The 26,412-nt window shown below is 41.1% G+C and overlaps 1 protein-coding gene across 1 annotated transcript; it reads right to left on the minus strand.

Moving 5' to 3' along the window:
- Positions 1-230: 230 nt before the first annotated feature.
- On the minus strand, positions 231-25,557 carry nudt14 (nudix (nucleoside diphosphate linked moiety X)-type motif 14). The gene is made up of 5 exons (XM_034135447.1): positions 25,364-25,557; positions 11,630-11,673; positions 6,388-6,452; positions 5,201-5,504; positions 231-1,971 (listed from the first exon to the last, which is right to left on the minus strand). Exons 1-5 carry the CDS (start codon positions 25,442-25,444, stop codon positions 1,722-1,724), a joined length of 744 nt encoding a protein of 247 aa, XP_033991338.1. The 5' UTR covers positions 25,445-25,557; the 3' UTR covers positions 231-1,721.
- Between the last annotated feature and the right edge of the window lie 855 nt (positions 25,558-26,412).

Here is a 26,412-nt window from a genome sequence, read left to right on the forward strand (position 1 = left end):
ACTACATTCTGTCAACAATTGTTGTGCGACTTCCAAACTTTGCAGGTAAACCAAGAAGACTTGGTCATTTACTATTGCAATGTGTAAATAATGAGATGTGTATCTGTTTAAGTATGTGATCGTTTTTCTAAAAACAGAAGTGTATTTGCATATATTTCAGAAACCTATAAGGTGGGGGAATTTCTTCCTTTTCTACATATTATTAATAAATGAAGTACCAGCCCTTTTTGAATGAAGAAAAATAGTAACATATGGTAAGAACTTTGTTGCCTTTTAAGCTGTAAGTGACTTTGAAATATAATAACATGCTGGTCATAATCACATCCAGAGATCCACCCTGAATATGACCAAAGGTTTGACTACTGGTCCTGAGATTTTGGAAAACTGCTGTTGAGATTCACTCTGAGTTTGTGAGTTAATGACCATCCAATAATTAAGACCTCTTAGATGAATTATGACCAAAGGCAGATTTCTAGGTGGTTTACGTCCTTTCAAATATGCTCCTACATTAATGTTTGAAATGTTATTATGCTGGGAATACAATGAACTCTCTAGAAATGACTTTGATTGTAAAGAAAGATTTGATTTAGCTTTGATACAGTGTTTTTCTTACTGTACGTCCAGTGTGTCTTTATCTCGGAGAAAATATGCATCAGTGTTTTTGAACTAAACAAAAACATTGCAGCATTGTGCTTTAGAAACATGATACTGAAGTTCAGTGCAGGGCTAGGTCGGTGTATGCTTTTTCTGTGACGTGAAACAAAACATCACAATTTCTTCTTCGCTTTGAAGAAAAAGAAGGCTGCTTATACTTTATACTGTCCACTGGTTTGATGTCATGAAGATTGATTTTAGTGCCACTAAGTGATTGTTTAGCCCGGGGTACTTTCTAAGTATTGCTTAAAGGCTGTGAATCAGAGAAATTATTTGAGGCATGCTTGAACAACTGGTGGTTAAAACGCACCGAAACACCTCAATCGTTACAAGGCCCCACCATTGACTAGCATAGTTTTTGCATTACTGGATCATGGATTAAAGGAATACTCCACTGTTTTGTTTTAACAATACTATTAATACTTCAAGTAGATAAGCCATTGTTCATATGACATATTTGATCCAAAAGTCCTCTGGCACACTTTGCATCAACTCCAATGCTAATATTCACATGCTAAAATGTTAGTTAACCAGGTGGTTGATTAGCCTCACAGAGTTTGCAATGATTGCTGGGTGTTGTAGGAATGCTGGAAAAAGTTTGAAGCTTAAATGGTAAATGGCTTTTTGTCAGCATATATCAAATATTACAAATATTTGTTTTCTATTTCTCAATGCAGGGAACATTCACGAGCTTACACTAAAAGCAGTAGAGTATTCCTTTAATCAAGGGCAGGCAAATTAAATCAGTGATATGCAGCCATTATAACACATGGCACAGTAAATGAAATGATACAAAATAATTCATAAAGAAGACAAAAATGTGCCAGTGACAACCAGCTATGGCAAATTTGTTTTTAGGAAAAATATTAAGACAACAAAAAAAGGTAAACAGGACAAAAGTTGAAGAAACTTGTTGGCAACAAGACAAGGGGCCCACCTTTCATCATGTACCAATAAGCAAAAAGGCAATACAGGATGAAGGGCGATGAGGGGAAGAGTGGATGTGCTGGGCCTGTGTTTTGATTTAATTTGGAATGAACGGTATAAAGAAGGTTGCTTAATACTAGTTACACATTGGTGGAGATCTTGTACTTGGGAGACATGTTATTATGGAACCAGATGAAACTAAAAATGACGCCCATGGTTTTAGGTATACGCTCGTCGTAGGCAAACGTCATGGCCTCGTGCAGCGGGACTTTGACCACCTCGATTAGCTCTCCCTCGCCTGGCTCACCTCCCCCTGCGCTCACACAGTTGTCGTCGGACACTTCTGCGTAAAACATGGTCTGCTTGGCGCCCGTCACACCTACACCTGACCTGTGGGGGGATAAGGGAACAAATTAATTAAAGGTCACCTATTATGCAAAATCCACTTCTTCATGTCTCTTCTACATCAACATGTGTCCCCTCTGTGGAAAGAGACTCTGAAAGTTTCAGGAACAAAGATTCTCTCTCTTTTTGTCCTGACCCATTTATATAAAAACCTGTCTGAAAATGAGCTGATCAGATTTTAGCCACTTTATGATGTCATAATGATTTTTTGGCTTGTGTAACCATTAGCCAATCACCAACCAAGGTAACCCACCCCCCACCTTATCACCTGAATCTCCTCCTAGAGCACCATTCTTTTTAACCAAATATCTCTCAGAGGGGCGTGGGGAGTGGCTCCTTATTTTTCATCTAAGGTAACAGACACAGAATCAGCACTTTTGAAACAGGGCTGAAACAGAGGGGATTATGGGATGCTGCAATGATCTGTTTGCTGTTTCAGACAATCAGAGACAGGTTCTGTATATATCTGAGACCTATAATATATTGATGAAAAATAGTATAATAGGGGACCTTTAATATCTACGTATGTTTGCAATAATTCCCCACGTTTTTGCACAGGGGCGGATATTGTTTGAATAGTTTAATACTGGGTCCAATAACATTTTTAATTCCAATGACAAAGGCAATAATGTATTTTGGGGGATTTTTAACCATTTCCCGACAAATCGTGTTTTCATCAGGGTGTCAAGTTGTCTCTTCCTTAAAGTAGGTTTATGCGGGGATTTCCGTTTTGTAATCTCCAAATTCCATATGAAAGCACAGTCTTTGAATGCTGGTAATAAGTAACATAAATAAATACTGTAGTACTTAAACCAAGCTGACCCCGGGCTGCCTACTATTAGAGCAGAACTTCACCACACCAGGCGCTTCTGTCATGAAGACCCTCATAGGGGTCCTGAGGGTTAAGATGATACCCATCTAGTTAATGGAAGCAGCCCACACAAAACAACGCTCATAGACGACACCAACACAGCCAGAGGAGGTGTTTGAGTCAAATCAAAAGCACAGTGATGGCAGCCGTCAGGTAAAGCTGTCCAGCTGCTGCTGTTAGAGAGGGACGCTTCGTCACCTTGAACTTCTGTGAGAAGATATAGCGAGCTAATAAAATGTTAATAGAGATTAATGATTATTTTATGCTCACTTTCATCAGCCCTTGCCGTTTCTCTTCTTCAATCCCATCTCATTATGGAAATTTCTCAAAAATTCTTAACAATTATTTGGCTTTATTCTTTAATCTTGATGCATTTCCATCACTTTAATTCTTTCAAATTGCATTGATAAAAATTCATTCTTTCTTTGAGGTGCATCCTATTATGTGGGCTTTCATTCACATTTAAAGTGATACGTTATCAACGTTTTTAATAACTCAAACTCCTGGATATTGAGAGGTAAGTGATGTAAAAGAGGAGGTTTTACATGTCGTAGCTGCTACATTGTACTGCCATGTGGTAAATGTTTATATGCTGCTCATGCTCTTTCTGCATATCATGTATTTATTTTGCTATGTATATAAATGTCATGTTCTTAAATGTTGTATGTGAGGGACTACGGATAGAAACTAGCTCAAAGCTAAAATCCGGCATGTTTACGTTTTTAAAGCATTATTTGTTTTAAATGTTCATCAATGTGCACTGTCCCTCGTCAAATAAACGATTAAATGAAATGAAAGGTCTGGAACCAGGCTTCATCCTGAGAAAAGTGTTTAAAAGTGGAGAAGTGGATGATGCTAATATACTTAGTTTCTTGTTTTTCAAAGCCTACAGGCTGATGAGTTTGAGGTTTTGAATGGAAAATTCCTCTTTCAAAGACATTTAAGTATTCATTTAAAACAAGTTCTGCAACAGTAAGTCAAACTAACCAAACAGAGATTCAAATGTGGGTTACTTCTGAGTGAACATAGCTCCAGGATGTTGAGAAATTATCCATTAAAATTATACAAAATAGGACAACAGGTTAATAATTTTATGGGACAAGAAATCCAGTGGGAGTGACTAAAGCAGATGTTTAAAGACGACGAATGTCTTGTGTTGGGAAAGGACAGACACTAGGTCATTCTTAAAGGGGCCCTTTCATGCTAATGTTCAGGTTCATATTAGTATTTTGTGTCTCCACTGGGACATGTCTCCATGCTTTAATGTTCAAAAAGCTCTTTATTTTTCTCATACTGCCTGTGCTGCAGCACCTCTTTTCACCCTCTGTCTGAAACCAGAGCCTCTGGTTGGTTAGCTGGCCGACTCTGTTGTAATTGGTCAACCGCTTAGAGATGTCCCACCCCTTAGCCTATCACGTAGACTTTGTTGTAACGCTAGCCAATAGAAGCGTGAGTCTTACATACTGATGTCATTATGTAACAGAAGTAAACAAAGGAGTCCAATGGAGGCGTTTCAGGCAGGGGGGGGGGGGGGCAGTGTGTTGGAGAGAAACACACATTAGGCGCTTTCACACCGGAGTACTTTTCCCAGGAATAGTTCTGATAGTTCCTGGGATTTTCCATTCACACCAAAAAGATCTGGAACTAGAACTTTTTTTTGTGAACCTTTCCTGGGGAGAAAAAGGTTCCAATTTCTGATTGGCTGAGCGAATTACAAACCACGCCCTGTAAAACTCTGAAAGGTTTTTGTGAAGCCGCCATTTTATTTGCTCGCATTAGCATTATTAGCATTAGCATTAGCCCCGCGCACCAACGGAGAGAGACTAACTTATGGCAACACAAAAGAAAACATGGGAGCAGTGGAGATGAGGAGGTGTCGGCGTTCTGGCGATTTACTCTGAAGGCTTCAGTAGAAGCTGCTGGGACTCCCAGCAGCTTCTACTGAAGCCAGTCCCCAACTCCGGGGACTTCCGGCCGGGGACTTTGGGTGGCAGTATACGCCGTGAAGTTGTTTGCGGCCTGCCAGTAAACCCAAAGCAGAAGAAGAAGAAGAAGAAGAAGAAGAAGAAGTGAGGTCAGCGGCTCCCTCAGGGACTTATTCCAGTGTGAACGCGATCTACTAGATAGTTCCAGAAAATAAAGATTTGGTGTGAAAGCGCCTATTGGGTACACACAAATGTTGAGTCAACTAAAAATCACACAGCACAGCTCACACACCATAAAACAAATAGAAGTAAAAATAATAGACAATTTAAAAGCAGTAAAAGCAACAATCTAAAAGATGTCAATACGCTAAGGAGAAGAGGTGGGTTTTAAGAAGCGATTTAAAAGCAGACAACTAACCTGTAAGATGTAATCCTCTTCAGTTTAGCGACAGGCACATCGTAGCCGCACTCCTCCAGCACCTCCTGCCGGGCGATCTCCTCCAGAGAAAGGTTGGGTTTGTCCACCAGGCCGGCGCAGAGCTCGTAGGTGACCCCCGCTGCGGCCGGGGGCCACGGGGAGGAGGAGCTCTCCCCCTCCGCCGCCGACTGGCCCTCCTGAGGTTCAGCTGCGGGGGCCGCGGCTTCGGAGGCGCCCTCTTCAGGTTTTTCAGCAGACTGAGGCGGCTGCGTCTTGTTCCTTTCCCACTCACACATGAATACAGCTAGTGGGGGGGGAAGACAGAAAACGCTATTATTCCTGAGATTATCCTATAATAAGAGTACATTCTTTTGTGCACTTTCCTCAGTTTTCCACAGGCATTTTGTTTAATGAGGTCAACTTCTTTGTCTAATAATTAAGTATTGAAAATATATCAGTTTCATCTCTTTTTAGGCTACACAAACTGATTTGCCAGATCTTTGATTTTTATTGCTGTGATTAAAATAGTTTTGGTTTTCAACTGTTGGTCATTTAATAGAATATCATTAATTGATAACATGGACAAATATTTGACAAATAGTTGTAATAACAGCTGTTATTTGTAGCCAAACCGAATGCATGCTAATCATTGAAAGCTTCCCTGAACAGGTACAAATCTTTCATTTAATATCAATAGGGAAATAAATGCTCATGTAATACAAAATTCAGATATAATCATCCAGATATCAAATCAGTTTTATAGTGAAGACTAAGCATGTATTGTCCGATACCAATAAGCTAAGCAAGCCTTACTCACTGTTAAAGAAACAAAATGTTATTTTAAGTTGTAGCCAAACTCAGATTTCTTTCAGATAAAGGACTTCTTCTTTTTTTTACCCCAACAGAAATGAGAGAGGAGAGGAAAAAAGAATATCAATGCCCAGACTTCCTTGTATTTAGCACACTGCTATGTGGAGCAGTCCCTGGCGACTTCTAACAAAGGAGGTTAGGCTGCTTTGTAACACGGTCTCTTGTGGTCTATTTCTGAGTCTGCATTGTTACTGTAATGAACTGCTTTTTTAGTGAAAGTGCCCACAGGATATACAACAATATAGATGTGTTTGACAAGATGAAAATGAACATTTCAGAGTACAGTTAGTCTCCAGATTTGTTCGGGGAAGTCTTACCTGGACGGAACTGCTTGACGAGGACAAAACAGTGTGAGCTGGTGTTGAAGATCAGCACTGATACACTGCAAGAAAAGAGAGAGAGAGAAGGTCAAGTTTGAGATAAAAGCTGACACATTTTTCTCATATTGATGCCTTTTGCATACATGATTTATGACTGGTGGGGTGATCTTCTCCACAAATAGGACAACTTGGCTACAGGAGAGCAGTGGATCGATTCGAAAACCAAAAGTAATCAAAGAAGAAGGGTTTTACATGGATTACAGGTTTAAAAAAAGTGTCCAGAGAACATCCAGAAATGTGGGACCATAGATCTGAAACAGAATCTTATTTTTTTTAAACAAAATCGGGTAAACACTCAAATCACCTTTGGGAAACAAAGAGGCAAGCCACTTTTAAGTCAAACATTATAAGGAATTTAAATATAAGTTACAGTTCCCATCCAATCAGATTCGCATGTACTGCCTTTATTATATATTATATGATATAACATTGGTCTACATGCAAAGCCCTTTTCACAAGTTGGCTGGTGCACACACTTTCCTCAGTGGCACAGGTTTTGTGCTGAATGTGGGCTGTCCAACCCAGATAATTTGGGTTTAAAATCTGGTTAAAATATAGGTTCAAGGTTCTTTATTGTCAATCTGACATAGCTACAGAGTAATTATGTAGTTGAAAATCTTATGTCACAGGCTTCTCCAACAATGCAACATAATAACAATAAGAGCAAGAGCAATACAAAAGAAAAATAGTTATAATAAAGTGATGATGTGGAATAGTGCAGGTAGGTTAACTTCCTTAATTAAAAGCATGACTATTGTACCACTACAGCAGTGTGTGACACATGTCAAAACACCCATGCTTGTCTGTTTTTATAAATCCGCATCCAGTATCAAAATACACCACTATACTATTTCCCAGTGACGCTCCACAATAGTAGCTATTTTATCACTCTATCCCGACATATGTACCTTGACATCCTCTGTCGGTATGTCATGTCCAGTAAGATGTGGAGTTGCCCTGAAACTAAAGCTCTTTGGCTTTTGTTACTATTATTTAAAGTGGACCTATCATGCTATATTATAATAATATAGTGTAGAACCATACCTATACAAGGCATATTTATACTTTTTTGTTTTTCAAAATACCAAACAGATCATGCATTTTAGCCATGCCTCATTTCGCTCAAATTGCACTTTTTTAGCTCTGTTTTTGCAAGGGCTGATTCAGTGAGAACAGCACCATCTACAGGCCTGGCATATGTACTACAGCGTCTCCAGCGCTTTCGAACGGCAATGGCCGTGGCTGTCTCCTCCTGATTGGTGGAGTTGGCCCAATAGCCGTAGCGCCACCGTCCTGACGTCAGGACAGTGTTCAAATCTGGATCAGTTTTTATCAGATCCGTTGCAGCCCCTTTTTTAGAGATTTGGGTATGGAGGAAAATAGAGAGGGTTGTGTTTTCTGACACTTGGTGAGTTCCCTGGAACACCGGGGACACATAATCATGTATAAAAGACGTACACAAGTGCATTTTGCATGATAGGTCCCCTTTAAGTAAGGCATTACATTATGTGACAGCTAAAATCACTTTTAAAAACTCATTTGAAACCTGTCAATGCCTAAGTGTACTGAGTTCCCAAAATGAAGCTATAATCCAAACATGTTGATAAATAAACACGGTTCTAAATTAAGAGCACCATTCCAAATTTAAACGAACAACTCAACAAGCAGGAAGTGGAGATAAAATAAGAAGGAAGGTCAGTGTGATATGCTTCACCACTGGCACCCAATGAATTGTATACACACAGGGGTTCACTGCAGTGTGTGTGAGTGTGTGTAAGTGTGTGTGAGCAGGACTGTGGCTGCCAGTGGAGACTTGAGGCCTGGGGTCGGTGTTGGGAAAGCGGATGTGTCTGAGGCGCAGGAAGCCCTGCCCTGTGTTTCCCAGGGTGAGTGGGAACCAGGACGTAGCTATTACGACTCGTTTCTAGCTACAGTGCCTTGGCTGATATATGATTTAATATCCGTTTGCAATACAGATATTTAAAGTCCATTATCAACAATACAGTATGTAAGAATGTCAGCTGACCTGGGCGTTGAGCAGTTTAAAGCCTAGAGGCCCATGAGTCCAAACGGCTGCATTCAGACTGAAAGCCTATTGCTGGATTGGGATGTATTCTGAATTACAAATGGGAAACATTTCTGAATTGGGCCACCTTTGCTAGCAGTCTGAACCTGTAGGGCTGAAGGACATGCTTTCGGTAATAGAGCCAGAGAAAACACAACTGGTCACAGAGCCATAGAGGTCATAAACAAGCAAATTAGCTACCACTTTACTTGAAGGTAAAACACAGATAATCCCTCACTGCACGGAAAAATTGAAGTCTGGAAGTCAGTTTGTAAACTAGGATAAAGTTTGAGAATGTTTGCATAATAACTTCACCTTTCAACTTCCAATATATACCAACAAATCTGAGCAATAATATAACAGTAGCAGTATTCGTCACAGCCTACAGCTGTAAAACAAAGTCTTGCAGGGCCTATCACCACCGCAGAGTACAGGTATGGATGATATGAAGTGGTGTATTTGGGCTTAAAGTAGGACACACAGGCCTGAGGCATGGAGCTGTCCCCTGAGGCAGGCATTGGTCTTGTAGCGCTGTTCCACACCATTACAGCTGTTCTACAGCTTCCCACCGAAGAAAAATCCTCTAATGGTTAAACCGAGAAGCAAGCTAAACAGACGCTTAGGACTTTTCATGCACCGTTAGGCTTTCTCTGCGGGGCTTCTGGCTGTACCGCGGGAAAACTGGTTCATAGCAGACATACGAGGAGCAGGACTAAGGTGGCTATGCTTATGGCATCAAGAAGCTATCATAAGATCCTCGTTGTACAAGGAAGACCTGAGTTACATGCTAAATAATGAATATTCGGTATTAGCTCGCTCGGTATTATACAAAACATTATTGAAAGTCAAAGAAAAAAATAATGGGAAAAAGACACGACTGTAACAAGAGCTCAACATATGCTTATTATTATGCCCAGGGTCTCTTAAAATGTGCGCACTGACAAAAAAACTAGGGGTAAATGTGACTTCAAGTGATAAACAAGAAACAAACACTCCCATAAACACATAGGTGTCAAAAAAGCAAAGCAATGGGAGCCCACCCAGCCTCCATGTGTTTTTAAAGGTTTTGGAGAGCGCTTACGACCATTTCTCATCGGGTTAGAAAAGTACGCCAATTGGCAAACAGACAAAGACCGCCTCTTCATTAGTCATCTCATATGTTGTTATACCATATGACTTACGTGAGAAGCAAAAATAATGTATACATACACAACAAACTAATACAAAAAAAATGCTATTGTCTATTTTGTACATGCCAATAGAAATGATGTGCGTGTTTATTGAAATATAGAACGGGGAAGTAAGATCTGATCATTGTTGTCACTCAGACACATCTGTGCACAACATGCCAGGTGTGAACCGACATATTTACAGCCGTCAACTTGCGATCGCATCACAAAAGATGCACGATAATGGCAGGTATGAACAAGTGCTCTGGTTTTTGCCAATGATGCAGTTCTGTTGGCTTCATCAGGCGGTGACATCCAGTGCACACGAGGGGATTGAAGGTCAGGAACTCCCAGTTGGAGGGACACTAGATGGATTAACAATGGATTTACCCATTTCCTGTTCACTTGGGTTTAAGGTATCTCAAGGTGAGTGTAAGATTTGGTTTGAGATCGATTTGTTGATCCGTGTGGCGTCTGTGGTCAAGCCAGCAGGGTCATAGTGAAAAGGAGGTCTGAAGGTGAAGCTTTACCCTTCATTTAAACATGCTTTTAATGAGGTCAGTGGAACAAAAACCAGATAAGTGGATGGAAATGGACAGATAGTCTAAAATAGCTGCCACCATCTGAACGCCCACTGAGAGACTGACATCTTTGAGGAATAATAAAGTGTAGAAACCCTCATTTAACCCCGTTCAGTGTTACTTATTCCACTCGCTAAAGAGTAGACATCACAAGTCATAGTGAATGAACATATTAACTATATGGAGTTTTCATTTATCTGTTTCAAAACATACAAAATAAATTGCTCACAAGAAATGATCTCTGGAAACATTTCAGCAACAAGAACTCTCTTCCTTTAAACATTCCCTAAATTGGATATTTTACAGTACGTTACCCACAAATCTGTCTTCCACATTTCTTGCCAGTTCCGCCAAAATGTGTCAAGAAGAGTCCCGCTGAGATGTTATGCACACTTACACAAAAAGGCTAAACAACCCTGGATCCTTACAAAAAGAATAAAAAAGGCGGAATAACGGTTTAACAGAATTTCCACCTGGGGGAAAGCTGGACGTTCCCATGGGCTTTTATCTTTAGGAAGTACAGGGTTTCAGGTTTACTGCTTTGGTCTCAGTGGGACTATTTTTCACAGGGACCTCTCTTTGGGGTCAGTAGAAGAGGAAAGAGGGGCTTAAATGACCTGAGACCTACCTCAGGGCATTATGGTACCCTGGGCAGAGGGGAGTAGGAACATGGGTTTTTAACACAACTGTGTGATATTTCTCTTACAGTGCCCCCCCATGAAGCCAGAGACATTTACAGCCACCGCCAAGTAAAATAACAGGGCGCCAGTTCCCGAAAACAAGGTCTGTTTGGGTTTGAAAGTCCCAGTATTTGGCATCTTAAAGAGGTGATCGAGAAAGGTGCAAATACCATGAGTGATAGGTGCTTATAATGGCTACAGGTGAAAGGACACAATATATTTGTTTTTCTGTGCCTATACACAATCAAAGTGCACAAGAAAGTCCATCAAAAATAATAATAATTGTATGTTTTGCATATGCATTTTTTTTTAGAGAGACACCACTTCTCTTGAGACGTGATTTAAAATAAATATCCTGAAGATAACAAGGGCAAACATTTGAGAGAAGATATACGATTTAGAGATAGTATGGGTTAAGATAAATGCAATATTTCTAAGACTCCGCAAACAATTAATCTTTGTTTGCTGAACTCTGAGATCTATATTAGATTTCAATCATTTTAGCCACAACTTTTTATGTTTCAAAGCAGTGTCACTAGAAGATGTTCTTTGGAGTTGGAGTTAAAGTCTTGGCTTAGTCTTAGACCTATTCTACAATCATATTTCTTACACATTGTAAGCACACAAAAGAAGGGTGAGGGACTTCTCCATTAGATCCAACATCAGAAAACAAAATGTGTTTACCTGTCATGGGTTCTCATGAAGTCCCAGGATTTCTTTGTGCCATTCTGTGAAGGAAAAAGACAAAAGAATCAGCAAACACAACTAAAGTGACACTATTTTAATAAAACAAATTGGTTTTAAAATGTAGTAAAACAACACAAAAAGTCTGTAAACAGTGTGTATTCTGTGTACCACAAATTCTCCCTCTGTGTTGTAGGTGACTTGTATAGCAGGATGTCAAATTTGACTGTAGAGGTATTGAAATATCCGAAAACAACCCCCAGCAAAAACATTTGCAGTGCAAATCAAAAGAAAGTGGTGCAGAAGTTGTTGAGCTGTATTACTTAAAGTGGACCTATCATGCTATATTTGAATAATATAGTGTAGGACCATACCTATATAAGGCATATTTATACTTTTTTTTTCTCAAAATACCAAACAGATCATGCATTTTAGCCATGCCTCATTTCACTCAATTTGACCATTTCTAGCTCTGTTTTTGCAAGGACTGATTCAGTGAGAACAGCACCATCTACTGGCCTGGCATATGTACTACAGCGTCTCCAGCGCTTTCGAACGGCAATGGCCGTGGCTGTCTCCTCCTGATTGGTGGAGTTGGCCCAATAGCCGTAGCGCCACCGTCCTGACGTCAGGACAGTGTTCAAATCTGGATCAGTTTTTATCAGATCCGTTGCAGCCCCTTTTTTTAGAGATTTGGGTATGGAGGAAAATAGAGAGGGTTGTGTTTTCTGACACTTGGTGAGTTCCCTGGAACACCGGGGACACATATTCATGTATAAAAGACGTGCAAAAGTGCATTTTGCATGATAGGTCCCCTTTAAGCAAAACCATGTGAAATGAAGGTGCTAGCTTTATTGGTTTTAATTGTTACTTCAATAATATGTCCATCAATTGCCATAACTTTGCACAAGACATGTTTGTTGTTCTACCCAAATATCAAATATACAGTTGATACCACTGTTGCTATCTCGTTCAATACACAGTTTACAGCAAGCACGGGCAAAAATATGCATTTCAGAATGTAATCTTGGGGTTAAAATGTCACGAGCCATCCTGTGAATTAGAACTCAAAAAGATGTATTTTTATGTATTTTTTGTGTCGTACATGTCCTGATATTTATTGACCAGCCCCCATTGATTACTGTGGGTCTTAAGGGGTCAAACAGTGACTGCTTCTGCATCCACACTCAGAAAAGGATCCACAGTCCACACTCCAGGGAGGGATTCCTTGTGACAAACTCCTAAAACATGTCATGTAGTTATTAAACCTTAATTCAAATTACAGAGGTTGTTGTAGCCAAGTATTCATATGCCCTGTGGTCACATGATCACATCAACAGGACCTCAGCTGCACACTCCTTCAGTGACGTTACTGCAGCACAATTACAATCAACCCTGTGGAGGTAGGTGTGTGGTACGAACAACTCTGGCATACTGAGAGGTTAAATATGTGGGCAGTGACTGACACATTGTCTGAATGTTGGCTAGTCACGTCTCAGTACGCGTTAAGGGACAAAGAAGTAACAATCCTGATAGTCCAGTTCATTTTGATGTTACTTTAGTTCATGCCAAATGAACGAGGAAGGTGTCTTCAGGTCAGGGTGTGAAAGTGGAAGGGAAGTGAATATATGTAATTCATCACTTCTTTTCATTTCACTTTTACTGTGAAGTCAACACTGATATATAAGAGCCCGTCTGTGGCCCAGTCTGAACGAAAGACTGACCGCCTACTCGTTTTTAGTTAATAAAATATTACCAAATAAACATTGGCAGTCCATTTTACGAGGCAGAGATGGAAATCAAGCAGAAGTCACAGTGACCGGGTCAGATAAAGAGCTGCAGGCGGAAGTCATCAATGCAAGTATCGTCGTTAAACTATTCAATTTTTTTTTTATCACTCACATCAAATCAGCAAAGATGCGTGTATTAATCTGAAACATACATGTATTCCCCTCTCCCGAAGCATTCTTTATAGAGACGGTAAAGTTGGCCTACATTTTTTTATGCCTGAGGAAATATGGCTATGATTCAAATTTAGGCTACACCTCCTCTCCACCCACAAGCTCTTTCAGATGCAGCGATGACAGCTTTACAAGAACAGGCGTACTCCAGCTGCCATAGGCTTGTGTGCGAGGTGGTGCTGCAGTTTGAGTACCACCCAAGAAATGGGAGGAGGTGAACTGGCAAACTAATTGCACTGATAGAATAAGACATAATAAAGCTACTGTTGTGGCAACAGGGGTTGAGTGAGGATGTGGGCAACTTTAAGATCTCTATTGTAAAGGGAATAGACTCCCACTCAATGCTTTCAATTGCAAATGACTGATTGGAGAGAGTATGGGCTTTCTCTCATTGTACTCACACAGAAATATATTTAACAAGCAACCCAAAGATGAACAAAGAAAGGTAAAGGGGGGGTGGGAGAGAAACTCCTTCTTTCAGGGTATATGCAGGAATCCTGAAGTCAAATGTAATACCTTTTAAGACCTTTTTTAAGACCCTTTCCATACATTTTAAGACCTCATCGCCACTTCGAGTTTTAACCGGTTACCTTGGCGACACACTTTACCTCACATTTACTAAATACAGTATTGATTGTCCTTCCTCCTTCTCTTCCAACCATTTGGACTCAAACTTGCATTTCCCCATAACGATGTTGTTTAACAACCGGCGTAAACGGACCTTCGCGCGCTATCAAGCAGTGAGCGTGCGATGTCCTGTTCAGATGACGTCAAACCCAACGGGATGCCATAAATAAACTACACAGAATCACACTACACACCGACGCAATGATTACATTCAGGCAAACTGTAGAATACAACCTCTTTGGACAATTTATATACTTATTGAAAACAAGCTACAAAATGTAATACCTTGAAAAATGCCGTTTAATACTTTTTAATAGCCTTCATTTTCGCTAAATTGATTTATCAACTTTTAATACTTTTTAAGACCCCGCGGACACCCTGTCTTTGAAGACCATTTATATGCACATTAACCTATAATCCACTACAGTCAAGAGAAAACCCCATAAAGCATTACAGGGCTCCTTTAAATCAACAACACCCTAACCGGCACTGCATACAATTAAGCTACAGCGTCATACAGAAGGACACACTTTAACGCTGTTTTGCCCAATTAATCATCAAATCTTTTATTCATATCATTCCACCATAAAACGTAATCATACATTGGGGCCCCTAAATCCTCTCGACTAACGGTCAAAGGGCCGCTGCTTGACCAAACAGGTCGCAGCCTCGGGGCCTCAATGTGAAGCCAAGCTAGCATAATGCTGTTCATGCATCATTAACTGTCATGTTGTGGTTGGAAATGAGAGCATGAAGCCAAAGGGTGTGTACATTTAGGTATGGTAATGCTATGGTGTCACCTTTAGCTACTGTAACGGATATTATGCCCGGACAATGATAAAGGCTTACTGTATGTATGTTTCAATACTGGGTCAATAGGCTACAGAGAATCTACAAATAATGGGCATTATTTGTAGCCCACATATTTTTTTATGAACGTAGAAAACTCCAATTTACCAGTGCATGTACTGTGACACATCTATGTTACATTGATCCTGTTAAACATATTATTGCTGAAGTTTAAAGGGGACCTATCATGCAAAATGCACTTTTGTACGTCTTTTATACATGAATATGTGTCCCCGGTGTTCCAGGGAACTCACCAAGTGTCAGAAAACACAACCCTCTCTATTTTCCTCCATACCTAAATCTCTAAAAAAGGGGCTGCAACGGATCTGATAAAAACTGATCCAGATTTGAACACTGTCCTGACGTCAGGACGGTGGCGCTACGGCTATTGGGCCAACTCCACCAATCAGGAGGAGACAGCCACGGCATTGCCGCTGGAGACGCTGTAGTACATATGCCAGGCCTGTAGATGGTGCTGTTCTCACTGAATCAGCCCTTGCAAAAACAGAGCTAAACATTTTCAAATTGAGCAAAATGAGGCATGGCTAAAATGCATGATCTGTTTAGTATTTTGAAAAAAAAAAGTATAAATATGCCTTATATAGGTATGGTCCTACACTATATTATTCAAATATAGCATGATAGGTCCACTTTAAGCTTTTTTCTTATCGCTTACCAACTATTGTATGTAACTTATAACATACATCATAATTGACAAGTACTTAAAATGTTACTCTGACAATCATTGCAGAAACTAGTAGCAGACCATAAGAAAAGAAGTGAAAAATGATAAAAGATTTAAGTAAAAAAAATATATAAAACGTTCGGTGATTTAAAATTCAATCTGATGATCTGCGGCTTGTCACGGTCTTGCAAAAAAATAATATTTATACCCTTCTTTTTTGGCAAATTGGCCATTACCCAACACTGTAGGCTCATACTGCAGTAATGTACACACTTATCCATCATTGATACCAGTCATCTTTTATCGCGCCGTCAGCCATTAGTAATGTGTTGACATCATCAAAACGCCTGGCTGTGGAGTCATGTCATGAAAGATGCTCTGCCTGCGTCTATATCTTACTCTCACAAATCTGTCATGTCAACAGAGTGTGCCGAGTGTCTTACATGCCCTCATTCCCTGCTGAGGCCAAGCCAACCGCACCCCTCTTGCTTTTCCTTAATACAAGCAAAACTAGTAAAGGCATGTGTGTGCGCGTGTGCGCGTGCGTGTGCGTGTGCGTGCGTGTGTGTGTGGTGAGATAAATCAATTGTCATGACTAAGGCAGAGAAGCTCTCTCTTGTGGCTTTGTAGAGCGTGCTTTCTGAATAATTTACGAGCATTTTTCCTGTCAATTCACTTTTGTCTTATTTTGGAAGTGAACCAGCTGGCCATGTGGTGCCAAAATAACAATGTCTTCCTCAACGTGGAGAAAACAAAAAGAGATTGTTGTTGACTTCAGGAGAACCCACTACCAACCCCCCCTCTCCCCCTGACCATCAACGGCGCTGCTGTGGAGCAGGTGAGCAGCACCAAATTCCTGGGTGTGACCATCACAGATGACCTCACAACACAAAAAAAACAACACCACCGCACTAGCGAAGAAGGCTCAGCAGCGCCTGTACTTCATCCGGAAGCTCAAGCGAGCCGGAGCGCCACCACCCCCCCCCCATCATGCTGTCTTTCTACCGAGGCGACACTGAGAGCATCCTCAGCAGCTGCATCACGCTGTGGTTTTGAAGCTGCACCGCCTCCAAGCGCAAGAGCCTGCAGCGCATTGTGAACTCTGCCCAGAGGATCATCGGTGCCTCACTCCCATCACTACAGGACATTTATAACACCCGTCTCACCCGCAAAGCACTCAGCATTGTGGGTGACTCCACCCACTCCACCCACCCCTCCAACAGCCTCTCCAGCCTCCTGCCTTCAGGGAGAAGGTTCCGCAGCCTCCGCTCGAGCTCCACCAGGCTGAGGAACAGCTTCTTCCACCAGGCGGGCAGGATGCTGAACCCTCCATCCCTCCATCCCTCCATCCCTCCATCCCTCCATCCCTCCCCGCCTCTGACATCTCTCCCCTGACCTCTCCACCCTGCCTCCCACCTTTCCCCCCTGCCCCAAATGGACCTGGACTTTAAACCCCCCCCACACACACACAACCTTCCCTCATCCAGCACCAGTCACTTTTCTACCCATCTCCGCTGCTACTGCACTGAAACTGTACTTTAAACATCATTTTCTCATTTGCACTAAAGAATACTTGCATTAATGTCAATTCATGTTCTGTGGATTGTGTTTTTTAAATTTTTTATATATTATTAAATAGTACTTATTAGGGATAGTGGTGGTCTAATGGATAGTGAGGTGGGCTGAAGATCGGAAGGTTGTGAGTTCAAATCCCGCCAGGAACACCACCACTAGTGTGCCCTTGAGTAAGGCACTTAGTCTTTAGTTACTCCAGGGAGAATGTCCCTGTAATTGGTAATTGTAAGTCGCTTTGGATAAAAGCGTCAGCTAAATGTAATGTACTACTATTACTTAGTCTTATACCCCGTTTATCTAGGCCCTTTTTGTATCTTGTCGTATGTCACACGACTGCGAGAAACGGTATTTCAAGATTTCTGTATGTAGACATTTTGACAATAAAGCTGACTTTGACTTTGACACAGGTACAATGTGTGGTAGAAGATATTGCTGCAAACTGTCTGTGTATTCATTATACTTTTCACTGAAGCTATCATAACATGCACTAATAATAACAAAACCATGTTTATTGATGGGACATTACATTCCTTCTTTTGTTGACATTCTTGAAGTAATTGTTTTAATTAATGTTTAGTTAACAAAAGGTGCTTTGTGGACGAGACATCAACACTGCACGAATTATAAATCATTATAAAGAAAATAAACATATGGTTTGTGGTTCTGAAATGTTAGAGGCAATCATGTGGAAAACTATTAGTAAGAACACATCAACATTTACCATAACATTCAAAAGCCTGTTCTGTCGTGCCTGACCCACAGTGTGTGATGGTGACAGTCTGTGCTTTAGAGGTATTTACTGGCCATACAAATCTATGCAGCATCACATCAGAGGATCCTCACAATAAAGCTTCATGTTTCAACAAAACCCTCCAACTCTGGGCAAAAGCAGGTGATTCTGAATGTGAGGTTACCTGTGGCTACAAGCCAATTAAAAAGAGGACATTCGCTCCTTTTCAGGTTCATATTTGTAAGATGTGCCTCTACTGTGACATGTTTTAAGTACGTGTCCTGAAACCTACTACAGGTAAGACAATAGTGATCCTATATTGTCGAAGCAAACGAGCGTTACCTGGATTATTATCCTGAATGTAACTGAAATAAATCACATCGCTGTAATGCGGTACTACTGTAAGTAGGGCCTCACTGCCCAGCATTGGCTGTAACCTGATTAATGGTTTCATATATTGATATTTAAAGTTAGTGGTAGACTGAAACAGAAAGTTGTCTGATCTTAGCTTCATTTACTCTGTTCCGGCTGGAGTCAAAAGCTCTGTTTTCATTTTCCAAACAAAAAAAAAACCAAGCTTGATGGGGATGGAAAGGCAACAATTACATAAACGATCACAAGAGGACAGGAAGAGGAAACAGGAAGTGGTGTGCCTTCCTTATGGAGTGAAAAGCTACTGATAACAAATAATTTCCAAGAAGGTTTATCTATTCAGAAAAGAGGGTTCATCATCCGACATAATTCCAGGAAAAAGGGATACACGTCGGCGCAATAATTTCCCAACAGACAGTTGTGAAAATGTGGTTTTGGTTTGGAAAAACAAATATGAGAAAGAGACAGAACGAAAGATTAACAACCCCCTTGATTACAGTCTAGTTTGTTTACAATATGATATTATAACCATTGGTTTGAAAAATGTCAACACCAAAAATATGAATTTATATCTATTGACAACACACTACGAGGTAATACCACACACACATATTCCCTCTCTAGTGTCCCGTCACCACTCACAGATGGTGGGGTTCCCCTCATTACTCGGGCCACTTGCTGAGAGGGGGGGGGGGGCTTGAATGGCCCAGGGGAGACGGAGAATCATGGCCGACATGGATTACGACAGAGAGATTAGCCCGTGGGGAGAGAGAGGGAGACAGAGAGACAGAGAGACACAGAGAGAGAGAGAGAGAGAGAGAGAGAGAGAGAGAGAGAGAGAGAGAGAGAGAGAGAGAGAGAGAGAGGGGAAGCAGGAACACAGGACCTTGAAATTAATGTGGTCCCTCTGGCTTTGGGCATCAGAAATGACAGACTCCTGTGTGAATGGCCATTGTACGGTCTTTTAGGTGCTTAAAGTCTAATAACCATCACACCCACACACACATACACCTCTATACACTATCAAGCTGGCAGCTGCAGCAGAAAGGGAAAAAAAAAATCAACTACTGTCCTCAAATACAATAGCACTCTTTGAATCTCAACATGTGCTCTCCAGTTTTGTTCTGGTTATAGCTTCAGTCTCTGTCTTCTCTCCAGCCTGAACAAAGGCAGCAGGACTATCACACACACATTACAAAACACTGAACTGATGATCAGCAGGGTTTAACAATGACACAAAGCATCCGCACCTGCACAAACCAATCGACCAGTAAGGACAACATTGCAGATGCAGCATTAAAACATCCTGATAAGTTGTTTCAGTGCCAAACCCAGTGTCAAGGACACACTCCTCCTGAAGTACACACACCCATGTGACTGTGTCCTCGAGGGAAATCCACAGAAAGCATGGAGAACTCAAATCACATCAACTCAGTTTACATGTTACTGTCCCTCCAATGCAACCTGACGCAGCGCTTTAAAGCATTGACCACGGCCTTTATATGTTTTAACCTCTGTTTGCTCAAATTGGCAGTCAGTAGCATTCGTGTGAGATCAAATCCCAGCATGCATTCATTCCTCAGTCCTCACGTGTTAGGGCTGGCAGAGTTTCTGAAGCAATTAATTCATCAGCAACAATTTAGAAAATTGGTGTATGACAGAAGTAATTTGCAAAGGACCAACACTAATGGCGCGTTTCCACTACAGCGCGGAGCACAGTTTAAGAGGGCTGTGACGTCAGCGGCCCGTCTTTGGTTGCGTTTCCACTTGGCCTAGTACCGGCCGGCGGGTCCTAATTCACAGTTTTTCTGGCCTCATAAAATCGTGGGTCTAGGGCCAGAGACTACGAGGCTGAGTCGGGCTGAGTATGCTAAACTAGAGAGAGAATCGCTGGCAAGGGGGCTACAACTACAACAAGATGGACATATTTGACCGTGATTTAATTGTAATACACGTTTCAAAATGATGCCGAAGTAACAACATACTGATACCGGTTAGTAAAAACCATGAATTAATGCTTTGTCAAGTCTGCAGACAGACGGCAGGCGAAAAACCTTTTAAAATGCGTGTTTTCTAAATGGAGATTGGCTAAGCTAACGCAGTATATGCTCCGACCGTCCACACTCACAACAACGGCCTATACAGACATAAATAAAGCAGCGACTGTATTCGCCATGACACAGGCAGTCTGTGGTTTGTACTTGTTTAAATTTTGTCTAGTTTCTGAACAGATATGAGGAGCTGTGAGCTCTGAGTGCTAACAGCTAACGGCTGTGTTGTTTTTCTGGGGTTCTCATTGAAGATGACGTCACGGCTCCGCCTACACTGCGTTACTATAGATACTACCCCAGTTCCTAAACTGTAATGGAAATGCGCCATAAAGTGAGCCAGTCCTAACGAAGCCTAGCCATACCGAGCGAGGCCGTGCGAGGCCGTGTAGTGGAAATGCGCCATAAGAGTCTAAAGTCATGCAAGCTGCTCTGTAAGGGCCCGTCCACACGGCGGCGTGCGTTGAAGCTTCAACACTTCTGCTCATTCACTTTGAATGGGGTGACGTCACGCTTTGCCGAACTGCATTGTGGTTCCGTCGCTTCGCTTCAAAAGTAGAGCAATGTTCTACTTTTGAAGCTTCGACGGAAGCGTCAGCCAATCAAATCATATGCCAGTACAAGCTCTAGCCAATCAAACCGCGTGCTTGTGTGTCCGGGGCGGGAGATTCATGTGATTGGTTATTGGTCGAGCTTCAGACACGCCCGCCGGCAAGCTTCAACGCACGCCGCCGTGTGGACGTACCGTAAAGCTGCACTAAGACACAGTGGTGCTTCAAACTAAATGCTATCAAGCTAACACGATGATGTATGGCATGTTCAAAGTATATGGAGATCTCTGTCTTAGTTTTAGCATGCTAACATTTGTTATTTTGGGCTAAACAAAGTACAGCTGTAATTTTGCTGGAATATGGTCGTAAATCAAAGTATTGGACGAAATAAAAAGTTGACCTGATGATGGTCTGAGATGAATAGTTAGGGTTAGGGATTACCAAAGCCAATAGTTGAGACATTGTACGACACGTATAACGAAAAACGTACTCATTCTGTCCTTGGAAAAATAAGTGATGAGGATTCTTAGCCATGTAACACCGCATGCCTGTTTCTCTTATTTATATAACTGTGAATTGAATATTTTTGCAATCAGAATTTTGCAGCGCGCACACATTGTTTGGTTGTGTGAGTCACAGGCAAAACAAGAGGGGGAGCTTTTGTTTTGGATTGTGTAGGATTTTATTCAGTGGCTCACATCGCTGAGAAACTTCTACTTCATCACAGAGTTTGTGAAAGATGAGTGAGTTAACAGACTAGGCTAAGTAAGGGATAAGTAAACCATCCAACCATCAGCTGGTACTGAAGATACACGCCGTCAGAAACTCTCAAACCACACTGACAATACAGATTATTATAATCCCTTTATGAACCGTTTGTTTTAAACAGACAATAATCTGATTTACAGGTAATAAATGATCGTAAAGGAGTTATTGCCTTGCCCCAAATTGAAATCCTTTACGGACACATTTTGCTGCCATTATTGAAGCTCGTGCCTAAACCGTGTGAGAAAATGTGTGTTTTAAGCCCATAATAGATCTCATATTCATTGAAGGAGTACTGGGGCTACTAGCTGTAAGCAATACAGGATAAATAATTCCAGATGAATAATTCAAGTCATTATAATGAATAAATGGAAGGTAATTATCCTGCTCCAAGTAGCAACCCGCGATTCAACGTGAGCACGAGAGGACGGAGATAAGAGGGGTTTCCCAGAGTCAACGAGGGACAATCAGCTGCTTTGTAGAGCGGCGAGGGAGAGGAGACAAAACACCCGTAAACACTGATGATGAAGAGAGCCTCTCACGCAGGAGTTTGAGTGTGTGTTTGAATGGGTTGGTGACCAGTGGCTTAGCTGCAGATGTACCGATGAACATAAAAGGTTTTGGGGAAGAGATGCTCCCTCCGTGTGACTGAAAAGCCTTTGTGGGGAGTCCCTGAACGCCCCCCACAGCCCCCTTTCTTTTTTTTCAAACAGCACAGGAGAGATGACGAGGATGAAAGGCAGGACAGGACGGAGAGGGAGTCCACCGTCGTCTCTTTTGTTGTCCATCTGCTGTCTTAGCCGTTCCGCCATTCTCTTGACAAGCTTAACCCCCCCCACTGCTGTCACAGGTGTAAACCCCAAATGGGAGAAAAAAACTCCTGACTGAGCTCCTCTAAACACGAGTGCGTTGGTACTTGAGTTTTCTGATTGAATTGAAAGCAACCTCTACAATAGAGAGTCTTCAAATGATAGATAGTTGCAGTTTCTTTACGCTAACAATACAATCTGGATGTTGAGCATGGTGACCTGCCCATTGAAAGAAATAGCCTTTATCTTGCATGTGCTAATGACTTGAAATGTACTTATTCAGTAAGACTAGTTCAAACTAGAAACACAGACCTAGTTTCTATAAGTAAAAAATAAATCTGTGTATCCTATCCGCCCACTTATTTAGAGCTTCTACAAAATGATATTCTTGGTTGGCCCATGCTACACCCACACAGTGTCATGGTCTGAATTCTGCTGAAAAACGAACTAAACCAAAAACCTCCTTGGCAGAGGTCATAATAAAATATTCAGGGTAAGTAATGTGTTTTTTTTTTAGAAGTATGAATTACCATAATACATATTCGGCACCACTGTCTGCCACTATCCTGGTTTTACACAACAGAAGCCAAGTCTATAACCCAGGAAGAGAGAAACTGCACAAATATTTTGAAACCTAAAAATAAATTCATCCTGGACAGCAGCCTATGTTTTGGAGAGGAAGCGTGTCTCACTTTGCTGGAGACCATCAGGAGACACCGTCATCACGCTCTTCTCTTAGCAGAAGGGCTTAATAGAAAAAAAAAATGATATTTGTCTAAATTATAAACCTATAAAACGCAGATACATAAATCAAAGTTATAATGATTTAAAGTCTCAGATTACAATCTCATGCCTTTCCTTCTCCAGTTAACAATATTGAGCATTTACTGCAAACCACTGACGCAGCTAATACAACATTTGACAGCTTTTGATCTCTTGCGATAACAATGTACAGTTAACGAGATTTTGTCACAGATGATTCGCTCTGCCCGCCCTGTTGGCAACCATGACCTGGATAGGCAGCTAAAAATGGATATATAATTGGTAATGAGTCTGACTATACATGCACCTATAAGCCCAATATTAAACTGCCAATATACGCTTGTGTAAATGTGCCAACATAGGTCTTCAAAATACTGAGTCTTTAGGGAAGAGATGAGTGATATCAGTGACTGATTTATTTCTATAACTATACTATCAACATCCACACACATACACCTTTTCACTTGTGTTTCCAAAGGCAAAGGCACTGTACAAATACAATAAACGTACATACGTAGTTACTTTATAAGAATAAAATAATACTAGGGATGCACAAACTCAATTGTTTATCTCCTGGTACAGATTCAGATACCAGTGCTTTCATAATATCACCACATTTGAATCGCCATACCTTAAATGGAACAATATTTATGTGAGGTGACATGTGACCAAAGATTTCTGTGGCATTACAAACTGAGTAACCACAAATAAATGAATGTGACCATTTAAAAGCACAAAACAACTGTTGCATCATGGATAACACCCATTACGTGAAATATGGTAAGATATCAGCGCCAATCCGCATATGTAAAAAATACAATTTTAAAGAGATCAACCCATTTTTGCAACAAAAATAAGATTATCCTCTCACTAGAGTATTCACTGAGGCAAGGAACAGTCTCAAAAGTACAGTGCTTTTAAAAAACATAATTACACAATAAGCTTTACCATAGATACGTTCATCAGTGTAATAGTAAGGAAAGACCATACAAAACTGAATTTATCAATGACAAAGATGTCCTCAGGCCGTGCTCAGAGCTTCGTGAAACTGCTTTCTCTTTTTTGGTTCGGTATAAGCTGCAAAATATAATTACATGAAATATACACCCTACTTTTAACTACTTTTACAAACTGCCCTGAAGGAAATAAGTTGCTGTTTTACATAATCATTGACTCAGGTGTAATGTGCTATGGATAGGCTGGTATGGCCTGTATGCCTCTTTTCTTTTGCTATTGGCCCTGTGTTGCTTATGTGAACATAATTGCATTTATATTGCCGTCGTGACCAGGACTCCCTGGAAGAAGAAATTGTCTATGTTATGGGGTTTCCTGGTTAAATAAAGAATAGATACTTGTTTTGTCAATAATATAAGCCAGCAGCTGTCCCTGGCTTTATGCATTTATCCCTGCAGTGTTCCTTGTCATGTCCTGGACCAACAGTGGTTGTAAAACAGACATGTAGAGTAGCTGTTACTCTATAAATTCCGACAGGATTTGATCAGGCAAGTTTCTACAATTTTTCTCATGTAAATTAAGCTAAGTGTAAGCCTTAACTATCAGACCTCTGACCTGCTGACACTGACATCACACAGACTGCATTCACACAGGGGTCAACCTTTATCACCTGACCTGCCAATAAGACGAATAACATGTTAACATCACCTCCTTATACTAATGTAAAGCATGTGCTAACGTGATGCTCAATCTAAAAAAAAAACCTCCTCAGCAGGCTACCGTTAGCATGCTAGCTCATACCTGTCACTTAGCTCTCTGCGGTTCATGTCAAACACAGAAACACACCGTAATGTGCAAATAAAGCCATTACGGTCGTTCAGTCCTTGTGGTTGAAGTAACGCCATGTGTTGCTGTCAACGTTTGTGTTTGAGGTCAGTTTAGCCTTCATGTTATGCTAGCATGCTAGCTGCAAAATGAATGGGGGGGTTGGGCTAGCCTACAGCCTCCAGCAGCCTGTATCCTCAGTATCAGCGGAGATAACTCACCTGGTTATAGTGCACCCTGAGCGGCTTCAGGTAGTCGGACTCTGTGCACGGAGTGACTTCAATGTTGTTAATTTCTTCCATATTTTACACCTGGAGCTGGATTGTAGGCTGACCGATGCTCGTCTGTCACCGCCGCACACTAACTGTCAGTGGAGGAATGTCTACGGAAGCCGGCAGAGGACATGAGAGAGAACCATGAGGCTGCATGAGAGGAGGAAGGAGCAGTGTTAGGGATGGAGGGCAGCTCATTGCATTATAATGGATAGTGTTTCAAGCTGTGTATGAAAAATAATGGAGATAATAAGCCTAAGTATTGTTAGGAAGATTTGCATTTAATAACATAAAAGCATCCTTTAAAATAACGATTTTTAAGATGTCTTGTTATTAAATATACTGTAGTCAATGAATGAAACACTTGACACATTTTGGCCACATAACAATGTTCCACAAAAGCCAAAATCATAAAAAAGTAAATATATAAAGACCTCAAAACATTGCCTTAACAATGTGTTTTTCCTCCTTTTAATAATCTTAGGGGGATTAAGTTTAACTAAATTGATCCCTCTCTAATAATAATGGAAATACAGAAAATGCATAGTACCTTTGTACATACAATGCAGCTCATGAGGTTTAAAGGTCCTATGTCATGGCCATTTCTACTGATCATAATTCCATTGTTGAGGTATACTAAAATAGATTTATACTGTGCAATTTTCCAAACTCACACTGGTTTCTCATACAGCATCTCTGTAAAGTATGTGTATTCACCGGTATTCACTCTCTGTCCTAAACGGCTTGTTGGAGCTCCTGCCCCCCCCACCTCCCTGTGAGCCCAGTGTGCTCTGATTGGTCGGGAAGTTGCGAGGCTCGTTGCTGCGATCTGCTGCGAGGAGCGGACAGGCTTCCGGGTCGGCGATACAGCGAGAACAAGCGAAACTCATCCTGAGCACACACAAACACTCACAGCCGAAGTAAAAACAATAAGTGTGGCTTGATATTGAGTAAGAAAAAGGTTTATAACCAGGGGTTAAGTTGGGATTTGATATGTG

The sequence above is a fragment of the Trematomus bernacchii genome, unplaced genomic scaffold (genome assembly GCF_902827165.1).
Source record: "Trematomus bernacchii unplaced genomic scaffold, fTreBer1.1, whole genome shotgun sequence".
In the NCBI taxonomy this organism is placed as follows: domain Eukaryota; kingdom Metazoa; phylum Chordata; class Actinopteri; order Perciformes; family Nototheniidae; genus Trematomus; species Trematomus bernacchii.

Bases quoted from the DNA above. Each gene is read 5' to 3' on its own strand.
- nudt14 (XM_034135447.1), bottom strand. From the start codon at position 25,444: ATGGAAGAAATTAACAACATTGAAGTCACTCCGTGCACAGAGTCCGAC. The intron at 11,674-25,363 runs GTGAGTTATCTC...TTTCCTTCACAG, and splicing joins TCAGGGTGCACTATAACCAG to AATGGCACAAAGAAATCCTG. The intron at 5,505-6,387 runs GTAAGACTTCCC...CCCCCCCACTAG, and splicing joins CGTCAAGCAGTTCCGTCCAG to CTGTATTCATGTGTGAGTGG.